Genomic DNA, 12,252 nt, shown 5'->3' with positions numbered 1-12,252 from the left:
TCCATTGGTGAGAAACCTAACTGTTGGAATCAGATTGGTACTAGTTAATTAGTATTAGTAATATTAATTAGTGGGGTGACATGGTGGCTCAGTGAGTAGCACTGTCACCTCACAGCAAGAAGGTTGCTGGTTCGAGCCTCAGCTGGGTCAGTTGGCATTTCTGTGTGGAGTTTGCATGTTCTTCCTGTGTTTTCATCAAGTGCCCTACAGTCTAAAGACATGCACTATAGGTGAATTGGGTAAGCTAAATTGTCCATAGTGAATGGCGTGTGTGTGTCTTGAGGGTTAAGCATTGGGCTAATTGGGCTCATAAAAACTAGCCCATAAATGGCCCTGGGAGTAGGTATTTTGATAAAATTTAGAATCATTGTATATATATATATATATATATATATATATATATATATATATATATATATATATATATATATATATATATATATATATATACATACATATATACAGGGGAACACAAACATTTGCTGTTAATTCTATTCTATATTGTATTGATTGATACAGTACACATTAAGACCTTCTTGTCTAAGAAATGTGGGGGAACGGAATGCGATGGAAAGCAATTCGGCTAAATCCATTTCCCATTACCATAAATATACATGATGATTTTATGGCGTAAACAAGAATGAGGAGAGAATGAAGATGAATCTCAGACAGTAAAAGTATGATAAAATATTAGAACACCCTTGTACACTACATGGCAAAAGTCTTGTAGCCTAACCAAGTTTTAGAAACAAATAATAACTTGACTTCCAGTTGATCATTTGGTATCAAAAGTGGCTTATATAAAAGGCAAATGCCTCTACGCTTATTTAACGCTTATTTAATCAAAATAAAATATGATCATGTCTTGATTTTTATTTATTTCATTAGGACAGTAAGGTCTGACTTTGCTTAGACAAAAGTCTTGTCAATTGTTGCTCTTATACTGTAACTGGAATCAACGACAAGACTTTTGTCAGGTAGTATATAAGAAACATGGGGAGAATTGGGGAGAACCTCCCATTACAAGAAACAAACCATCATTCATGATAAATCATCAACCCTTAAAAGTTGTTGATTCTGTCCTAAATGAGGATGTATCTCAACTAGTAATTCTTTGATAAAAAACCAGTAAACTTCATATAGCAGACATAACAAGAACATGTTCTGATAGCAAGCGAAAAATTTTCTGAATAAGATCAGAACTGCTTAGTAGTCAGTCTGTGGCAAGACTATGGTCACTATATAAAAACCTAGGGCGACGCAGTGGCGCAGTAGGTAGTGCTGTCGCCTCACAGCAAAAAGGTCGATGGTTCGAGCTGGGTCAGTTGGTGTTTTTGTGTAAAGTTTGCATGTTCTCCCTGCGTTGGCGTAGGTTTTCTCCAGGTGCTCCGGCTCACACCACAATCCAAAGACATGTAGCACAGGTGAAATGGGTATGCTAAATTGACTCTAGTGTTTGGGTATGAATGAGTGTGTGTTGATGTTTCCCAGAGCTGGGTTGCAGCTGGAAGTGCATCCGTTGTGTAAAAACATTTGCAGGATAAGTTGGCGGTTTATTCTGCTGTGGCGACCCCAAATTTAAAAAAAAGAGACTAAGCCAAAAACAAAACAAATGAATGAATATAAAAACCTAATTCTTGGCTCCGATTTTTTGGCTATGAGTAATGGAGGAAAATCGAAGGGGAAAAAATCTCCCTAGTGAAAACTTTGCCACTGTTGGTCCTTGATTGACGTTATTATCAAGAAAAGTTATCGCTGATTTAGCAAGATTAGGGTTTGAGTAGGGATTGTATTATAGCTCTGATTGTTTGATGAATGCAGTTCCTGGACCAACAATAGAAGTTGATCCAGGAACATGTCCTACTTAAGGAAATCACATGGTCTGAAACTTTCCAGCAGTGTTTTGTTTGCACCTTTGCTTGCATGCAACAGTTGTTTCTTTTTCCACAGACTGTTGGAGTTCTGACAGTTGGCGAAGCACTGGTTTCTGGCATCTATCGCTGTGTCACATCCAACATATTAGGCAGAGATGAACTAGACATTCCTTTCTATGTCACAGGTATTTATATAAGTCAACATTTTACCTTGTTCTCCATGCTCCCTTACTCCCTATCCCATTCTTCCTCTCATCCCGCCCTCCTCCGTCCCCTTGTTTTCGAGGGTTTGCTTTCAAGCTGTGCTAAATTCGGCCACAGTGGATGTAGCCCATCCTGACTGTTGTCATAGTGACAGGGTGGAGGAGTGAACAGGAACCTGTGGCTCTTATCAAACTGCCTCCTCGTGCGCCGCATTATTTGGAGAACGCTGGTGGTGTTCGGGAAAGATAAACATTATCTTCCATCAGGAAACCCTCGAGCAGTTTCCACGGGAAATTTCAAATAGCTAAAGTAAATAGCGCGCCTTTGCACTAGCGTCTTATTGCTACTTGCACTGACAATGGCTATTCAACATTGTCATCAAAGGTTACAAAAAATGCTGCTTGGTCAACATTTCAAAATGGCCTCTCTCTGCTGTTACAAGACTTTTTGTTCCCAAAAGGACTACGTGTGCTGTTCAGTCCTACTGTATCAATCCTGTCAAATTTTTGTCCTCCTACACAGATGTCAAAGAAGGCCTCGTTGCATCTTTAGTGGAAGAGCCTAGAGAGGGCGGTGACCTTCGTCTGCTATGTATAGCCAATAGGCATCTCTATTCAGACCTGTCATGGTCCAGAATAACCAGTCAAATCACAGTTTGGGATGAAGCTTCGGGTCTTGATGGGGAGCTCACGGAGGGCCAGTTCTCTCATACTCTGCATTTTGGGCTGAAGAATTTGACTGCTCGGGATTCAGGAACGTACCGCTGCTCTGCCACACACCTGCTGACAGGAGAACATATACATCTAGACACAGCAGTGGAGGTCACAGGTGTGTCTTTAAAAATCCCTATCCTCAGCATACACACACATGCTTGTATATATGGTTATATGATTTATAAGGACTCTCTGTAAAAATGTAAAAAAAAAAAAAATGCTTATTATGAGTCCTTACCTGGGTAACATGGTGGCTCAGTGGTTAGCACTCACTAGTCGCTTCACAGCAAGAAAGTCACTGGTTTGAGTCCTGGCAGGGTCAGCTGGCATTTCTGTGTTGTTTGCATGTTTTCCTTGTGTTCCTTGTTGTGCGTGGGTTTCCTCCAGGTGCTCCTGTTTTCCAAACAGTCCAAAGACATGCACTATATGTAAATTGAATAAAATAAATTGCCCGTAGTGTATGAGTGTGAATGAGTGTGTATGGGTGTTTCCCAGTACAGGGTTGCAGCTGCAAGGACATATGCTGTGTAAAACATATGCTGGATAAGTTGTCGGTTCATTTTGCTGTGGTAACCTTTGATGAATAAAGGGATTAAGCCAAAGAAAAATGAATGAATGAATGAATGTACCTAACCTAACCATACCCCTACCCCTAAAACCAACCCTCACAGCAATCCTGTAGAAGATTTTGAATGTCAAAAGGCCGCATTAAGTATGTTTTTTTTAAGCATTTTAAATTACAAGGGGGCAAGTGATGTCCTCATAAACCTACTTAATATAGTACAACTAGGTCATACCCATGTCATTATAGAATTTTGTGTCTTCATAGACCACATAAACCTGGACATACACATACACATTTATACTGCTGTTTAGAGACTTCCCATAGATATGTTGATTTGTATACTGTACACTGACCACACAGTAAACCCCAGCTCTCACAGGAAACAATCTGCATTTTTACATTTTCAAAATACCAAAAAAAAAAGTACAAATTGTGCTGGTATTGACAACATCGGCTCATTCTGAAAACGTAGCCCTATTTACATTTCTGGTGAATCATGTAGCCAGAAGGATGTATGACTGCATTTAATTATTTTCAAATGAACGCTACAGGCGGTATGACGTCGTTCCTTTTCGCGCTTACCAGCTGACCGCTTAGCTTTGTATGGATGGCTTTCCGGCTGTTACCAGTTTAGCTCACCATGTACTGTACGTCGGTGGACTTAAGATGCAGAGAGGAGATGACCGTGACAACAGGTTTCACCGTGACAGTCCGATGAAAAATAGTTCCAGAAAACAGGTAAGACAAAAACAGAAGCCAAAAAAATTAAATAAACAAGTAAATAACAGGTACATAGAGGTACGTTTTCAGAATGAGACTACACAAGTATTCTATACACAGAATACTTGTGAAGACATTTGGTCCTCACAAAGTAAGGGATACAAGGTACACACTCACACACACATTCTCTCATTAAAAGAATAGATTATCTCAATATGAACATTCTGTCTGATCTAATCATCTTTTAATCTCCTTCATGTTGCTCCTGACCTGGAAAATGTTTCATTGTAACCAAACTATCTACTGCCAAAAAATGGCACTGTCTATATGTATTATCGTTGTTGTGTTTAGAGAAATAATGACAAACTCTTTTAAGACTATTATTACCCATTAACAATATTAACAACAGAATGCTCAATGCATATATAGTAGTACATATTTAGGACTTTTGCAATCATCAAAAAAATTAATCACATTTCCATAATTTCTGTGAAGTACAATTATTCAATAAATGCCAGTATTATCAGTATAGTTACATCATATGCAAGCAGATCAGAAACCGTGGGATACTCAGGGTAAGAACACATCAACCACAGTCACTTCTCCCAATCATAAGTTACTCATCTCTTAAATAGTGACTCTGAGTCCCATAAGGATGTGCTTGCAGACACCCACACATTTAAAAACAGATGCGAAAAGAGAAACAAAGAGAGAAGGAGAGAGACAGAGCAAAAGGGGTCCTTGGGAACTGGGTCCCTTAGCTTCCTGTAGCCCTTCTCTCCAAGGCTGAGCAAAGCAGGACCTCTTTGGTGTGGGAATGAGATCTAGTTAGGAGGAAGAGCACACAATGGCACTTCCCACCATGCCACATTTACAGGCTGCTTCACATGGCCGAAGAACAATCAGCCAATCAGCCACTGTCACAGAATGAGGAAAGAGACAATAATCAATTGTGTCCTGGAGGACAATATCTGAAACAGAAGTCAGATTATGATTCCTCTCCTTTATGTAATCGAGTTTCATGTAAAGGGTGTTGCTATTCTTTTAAATTCATCTATATAAATTGACACTACAGTATGTACACTACGTACAACAGTGTAAACCAAAGCAATAGTACGCATCCTTGGCCGACTAACCCGGAAATATTGCTATTGAGTCCACAAAAAGCTGAATGTGTCATTGAGACAAACAGGGATTTTGCTGAATGGCACCAATCCAATGGCTGCAATTCAAACATTCCAGGCCTCAATCTGTAATGAAAGAAATACAGCTCACAGTCTATTCACACTTCTAACAATGGCAAACCACGTCGCCTGTAAATCACTCAGCTGCTTTATAAGGCGGATATGTCATACTAATGCAAATACTTCTGGGACATTTCTACTTACTAGTTGACAGGTCATAATAATGACGTCAGGTGTGTTCAAGTCACTTTCGTTGATACAAGATGGCGTACCGACTTTTGATAAATTACAAAAAATACAAAAAGCAGGGTTTGTTAACTCTGCTTATAGACCTTTAACTTCAAGTGCAAAATTTCCCAGAATTTTCCCAAAAATGTATGCGTAAGTAAGATGCTTCGAACTTTCGGTCAACAGCTTGATGCCTATACACAGTCACATTCGGACAGTTTTAAAATGATAGGTAAAATATTTCTTACTTGCTTTTAACTTCTTTGAACTAATAATGCTGTCGGTCAGCGCCACCTCCTGGACTGATTATTTTAAAATGTGATCTAATACACTGTAAAACCCAAAAAGTTAGGGTAACTCAAACCATTTAGTATAATAAACTGACTGCAACAAACCATTTAAGTTCAAAAACTAATCCTAATGAGTACTGTGAACTTAATCCATTTGAGTAAACGAAGCAATTTGAGCACAGTAAAACCTTATAAATGAAGAAAACTCCAACCAACTGAGTATTGTAAAACCAAATACGTTATGGCAACTCAAACCGTTTGAGGAAACCGATTGCACCAAACCATTTGAGTTAAAAAAAAACTAAATCTTTATGAGTACTGTGAACTTACTTCATTTGAGATGAAGTAATGAGGTATTAATTAAGAGTTCAAAATTCTTTTTAAATGAGAAGAATTAACTTACAATCAATGTAAAATCAATTATAAGTTAACTACTCTCATTTCATTTGATAAAGTGGGCTGTTGGATTTTACAGTGTAGGATTGAAAAACAACATTTGTGAGTCATTTACCCTTCCCGTCAGACGGCATCTTGTGCCATTAAAAATGGACCCTCATCATCGCAAAAGGGATCATTTTCTCTCTTATTTTCAAAAATATAACCTACTCAAACAAATGTAATTTGCCAAAATGTTTGACACACACACACTTATTGTCCCACTGCATCTTTGAACTGAAAGACTGGAACAGTGAAAATAATGTGGCATTTTGAAATAAAAGAAAAAACATACAATGATAAATCCTAAACAAACTAAATGAAACATAAACTGCTCCTGATCAGAATCAACATGGAAATCAGCCATTAGAGTATCCATAACATACCTTAATTTTTTGAATGGCTTACTGTTACACACCTATTAAGTTTCCTGCCAGTAATATCGTTTGCTCTTTAATGCAGTGATCTATTGTGTGTGTGTGTGTGTGTGTGTGTGTGTGTGTGTGTGTGTGTGTGTGTGTGTGTGTGTGTGTGTGTGTGTGTGTGTGTGTGTGTGTGTGTGTGTGCGTGCGTGCGTGCGTGTGTGTGTGTGTGTATGTGTGTGTGTGTGTGCATTGAAGAGCTCCTGATTACAGTATAACAGCTGACAGGTCGGGAACACACACTGTATTTCAGCATGTTATCTAACAGCAGACAGTGAATTAGGAACGTTTTTCTCCTGCGCTAAAACTGCATCTGACAGAAGCGTAATGGTTTTAACACGACTTTCAAAATCAAAGTTGTGGATCACAAAAACACTCCATAAGTCACTCAAAACGGTATTGGCACATATTTTCGGATCAAGATTTACCAGTTGTAAACACTGTAATCAGAAGTTCTAAGCATCCTATCTTAAGACGCTGCTCACAATGGTGCCTGCCATGTTGCAATGAAGAAAAAGGTCTTTCGAAAATAAAGAGCAAAGAATTTGCAACAACGTCTTGTCACGGGCATTCCACAAGAGTTGACTTGAATTTCACCCAATGATCTTTAAGATATATAATGGTGTATATAGTAATCAATATTTGAACTGGATCAAATACATTTTATTTTAATGGTCCTAGAAAAGAATGGATGTTCAATAGTTTTAGGACTCCTCTGATTGGTTTTAAACCATTTCAAATGTTGACTACTGTATATCACTTTCTATTATAGTTCAGTGATTTCACCATGTTTCCCACTGATGCCCCAACCTGGAAAATTAGGGCTTAAAGAAAATTGAGCTTCCCACTCATAATAACGACTTTGTGGTTCAGTTCGTGTGCATTTTACTTAAAATACTGTTTGTCCGAAATGAATCTACAAAAAGTGCCTCATGTCAAAAGTCCCCGTTAAGTATGTTTTTAAGCATTTTTAACTACACAGACACAAGGCATAAAGCAACGTAATATAGTACAACTAGGTCATAAGCATGTCATTTATTCATTTTATTTTCAGCTTAGTCCCTTTATTAATCTGGGGTCGCCACAGCGGATTGAACCGCCAACTTATCAAGCAAATGTTTTATGCAGAGGAGGCCCTTCCATCTGCAACCCATCACTTGGAAACATACCCATGTCATTATGCAATTTTGTGTCCTCATAAACCACACAAACCTGCACACACTTGTATGCACAAGTGCACACATTTGCTCAGGTGTTCACGAGTTCAGATGTTTAAGAGGATCATGCATAATAACCCCTCTCTCTCTCACACTGTACAGTTCTGCAGGCGCCGGTGCTGCTTGGAAATCTAAGTGATCATACTGTTAATGTAAGCAACTCTATCACTCTCCACTGCCCTGCTCGGGGAGTGCCACAGCCACACATAACATGGTATAAGAACCAAAGGAAGCTCCAGCAGGTGTCTGGTGAGACTAGGAAGTGTACTTTTTAAATGTTTATTTGCTGTATAAAAATATAATGCATACATGTTCATGTTATTGACAGGAATCATGCTGTTTCCAGAGGAAGGGACTCTTCACATTGACCGAATTACAGTTGAAGACCAGGGATTTTATACCTGTCAAGCCACCAATCAGAGGGGGTCTGTGGAGAGCTCCGCCTACATTTGGGTTCAAAGTAAGTTGGCTTGAGTGTGTGTTCACACTTGGAAAGTTTGGTTGAATTAAAACTCAGGGGAAATTGCTTTGTTAGTGTAGTTCATTTTATTAAAGGTGCCATACACTGCATTGGTTCAATAAGTTAAATTGTTCTCTGATATCTAAATAGTATGCATATGGCTTAGCTAAGCAAAAAAAAGTTTTCATTTATTACTCCATAAAATACCCATAGAATCACAAGATCCATAATTGATCCTCTGTATAAATGTATAATCTTTAAATCTTGCATTTTGAATGCTGAAAGGAGTTCTAACGTTGTCTCATGTAATCATTGCTCAATAATGCATAGCAAACAATATGGGTCTGCCATTTTCAATATGAACTTAAAAATAACTATGGGAGGAAAATGATCATTGTTGTCTGGAAATGCTGTGGCTGATCAAATGCATTCAGAAGTGTGCATAGTAATAATTCCAGACATATAAGTCTGTGTTCTCCTGATGACACATCAAGACTCCTGCTTGTCAGGTTAGAATGAATGACCTAAAGTACATGCCAATGATGAGGGTATGCCCCGTGAGTCACGCAACACTCTGCTTTGTGTTTTGATTGGCCTTTTGTTGAATTTACACTCATGGTTTTACTTACTGTAAGAATGAGGAAACAGTTGTGTCTCAGGGTCACAGTATTCCAATTTCCAATTACTAACCTTTTATTTTTCGATTATGCCTAGGTTGATTTCTGCTACTCTGATTTTCTTTGAGGGGCACCTTTAAATGTGTGTGTGGGGGGGTCGTGGTTGGTGTGGTGGTTCCAAGGTTGCTAGGCGACCATCAACCATTTTCTCAGAGGATGACAAGCTGACAAAACATTGCTGTCACTCTGATGCAAGTTTTACTTATGGAGAAAGTTACAAAGCACTAGGCTGTTCTGTGTTTGTCTGAGATAATTTGTCTACTGAAATGTGTATAGTCCATACAAGCTGAAGCTGATCGGTCAGTTTCGCAGTGCGCTCCCGGCATTTATTCAACTGTGTGCATCTGGAAGGCGCGTGCGCATCACGCCTCTTGTGCTTACAACTCGCACACATCCACTGGAAATAGCAAAATTGCGCAAACTCGACCCGATATGTGAATGGCCCATAAAAGGCCGCTGTCATTTGCGATCTCCAGCAGTTAATCTTCTTGCATAGACATGGTGGATTCACCTGATTTGTTCACAAATGGGTTGCGGATCCATTCCTTGGCAGTTTGTGGGTCCTTCACTGGGCCTTTTCCCCTTTGCAAAGAAACTTTCCAAAGACGTCTGTTTCTTACTCATTTAGCTGATTGTGGGTTAAATTTGGGTGCTAAAGTGACCGAGATTCAAAATAAAAGATCATTCAGACTCAGATGATAAATAAAACGGGAATAATTAATGATTTCTTGTGCGGCCGGTATCAATTGATCCACAAACCAGTACCAGTCAGCAGCCCAGTAGTTGAAGACCACTGAATTAGGGCACTGCTAAAGACAGGGATTAGCTCGATTCATCACAGATTGGGGGGCACATGAGAAAGTCTTCAATCTAGAACATTAAAACTGGAATTTATAAACAGCAGAACTATTTTTTATATATATTAATTTTACAAAGATTTTAAAAGTACACTATAGCTAAAACAATTTGATTGTTTCATTTACCAGCAACATTTCAACCATTAAACAATTGTTAAATATATGTTTGCTAGATTGTTCCTAACTTGTCTAGCTATGTTTACTCATGTAAAAAATAAAAACTAAAATAAACTGATTCGTTTTAGAAAATCGTCTTTCGTTTGTCGTTATGTTTTATGATTTGGTTCACACGATTAATGTTTTACGCTCCTGAACTCCCACTTCAGAACTTCCACCCTGATCAGTGCTTGGATTACTGAACAAGGGAACTGATTGAGGCGCACCCTATGGTGTTGTTCATCTGACATATCGACACAATGTTAACCAAACACAGCACATGATGTCACAAGATGCGACCATAAAAAGGATAGAATGCTTCAGTTGGTAACCCATTGCTATAATGTTAGCATGTAAATATTAAAAAAACAACTTTACCATGTGCTGATATATGATTTTTTTTTATCATAATTTCTTTGGATTTACTAGATTTGTTAGATATAGTAAACATTTTGTATTTATTTTAATATATGAAGGTCTGACTTTTCCTCCCAATTAAAAATGAAAATACATGTTTTCTTTCAGAAAGTAAGAAGAATGGCAAATGTTTTTATTCACATAAGTTTTCAAGATGTTATTTCACCAAAAATATGTCTAGAAAGGATCATTATTAACATGTCACAAAACATGGCACCTTTTTTGTTATCGTTTGATACAAAAGCTTCTTTAAATTACACCATTTTTAGTGTTTTTTCTCACACTCCCCTATTTAGTCTAGTCAGATGCTTCTAAACTGAGTGCTGAGAGGAGACGTTCATGCTGTTCTCTTCCGAAAGGGTCAGGAAGGAAACTGTCTCCCATTTTCATTTCCCACAGATGGCCTTGGCTTTTCAACCCTTAAACTGTTTACCTATTTCTATGTAGGTTCATTTGTTTAGCTATTTCTATAGAGGCTGATGCATAACTCACAACCTCTATAGGGAGTTGTCAAGCTCATGGGGACAAATCTAATCTGGGTCATGTCCCAGTCTCTCTTTTTTCTTTTGTGACAACACTTATTTATGTGTCCTATAGATTCGTCTGAATCCCTTTCTCTGGAGATCCCGACTCTAGCATGTACGTGTGTTGTGGCCACACTCTTCTGGCTGCTTCTCACACTGCTGATTCGGAAACTCAAACATGTGAGGGCCAATAAAATCATACATTGTATGGCTATATTTCTGTATTGTGTAATATATAACTGTATTGTCTGGCTCATTCTCAGCCAAACTCTGTTAAAGGCAAAGCAGAGTACCTGCCGATCATCTTGCACCCAGGGGAGGAGCCTCTGGTCGAGCACTGTGATAGGCTACAATATGACCCCGCAAAATGGGAGTTTCCACGGGACCGCCTTAAACTGGGTACATTGTGTGTATGTGTGTGTTTAAGTTGTTTTGATGCTCTTGTGCAGTATACTGATATGCAGTCTATTATGCTGTTTTCCAGAAAAGCCCCTGGGGCGCGGAGCATTTGGGCGAGTGATGCAGGCCTCAGCTGTTGGCATTGGCAATTCAGCCAGCTGCACCACAGTAGCTGTGAAAATGCTTAAAGGTATATTCTAAGACATGAAAACAGCTGCTCACACAATCTGATGAAAATACAGGTAGCCTACTGTTTGGCTAGAAGTATGCAAAGAAGACGTCTTTGATGTAAAATCTGACTTTAAACGTGTTTCTTTAGAGCAGGGATGCCCAAACTTCTAAACTGCCCAAACTTGATTGAGGGCTGTGGGTTGTGGGTTGAATATATACCAAAACTTATAACAATAAATTTACCAAGGGGAATTTCCTAACTAGAAAACGATGCTTTAAATCCTAATAACTTATTACAGTAAAACATGAACAATTTCATTTGTAACACAATGGAGTTCAGTGCTGAATACACTAGTCAAGCTGCTCCTGTCTTCACCTTGTTTTGCTCATAGATGACTTGTGCATTGTCCTCTGTCTGGCAAGCGACAGTATTTACATTTTAAAAGTCTGATTCATTTACAACATTTAATTGAATCATTTAATTTCACTTGGCTTATTTTATTGTTCAGCAATAAAAGAAAGAAAAGGTTCAATTCGAAGTTGCGATCTCTGTCAAAGGCATTCACTTCAACCCACTCCATCACTCTCACTGTCTTTTCAGATCGAATGGTGGGCCAAATCAAAGGTTACCATGGACCAACTTTGGCCCGCGGGTCCTACTTTGGGCATGTCTGATTTAGAATGTGTAGTAAAAACTACATTAAAGCACTTATTTTAAAAAAAGAGTACATCTAAATGA

General features: G+C 38.6%; 1 protein-coding gene across 2 annotated transcripts in view; it reads left to right on the top strand.

The window, feature by feature from the left end:
* flt1 (fms related receptor tyrosine kinase 1) overlaps positions 1-12,252 on the top strand; it is a 73,256-nt gene that overhangs the window by 36,843 nt on the left and 24,161 nt on the right. For both annotated transcript variants that reach the window (XM_087308613.1, NM_001014829.3), the window contains 7 exon segments: positions 1,951-2,059; positions 2,601-2,906; positions 7,955-8,101; positions 8,181-8,312; positions 11,017-11,123; positions 11,207-11,342; positions 11,428-11,532. In XM_087308613.1, coding sequence (XP_087164739.1) covers positions 1,951-2,059; positions 2,601-2,906; positions 7,955-8,101; positions 8,181-8,312; positions 11,017-11,123; positions 11,207-11,342; positions 11,428-11,532 — 1,042 coding nt within the window.

Source organism: Danio rerio, chromosome 24 (assembly GCF_052040795.2).
Source record: "Danio rerio strain M-AB ecotype USA chromosome 24, GRCz13ab, whole genome shotgun sequence".
Taxonomy (NCBI): domain Eukaryota; kingdom Metazoa; phylum Chordata; class Actinopteri; order Cypriniformes; family Danionidae; genus Danio; species Danio rerio.
Note: the sequence above shows the minus strand (reverse complement) of the source record. Positions and strands in the feature narration are given on the sequence as shown.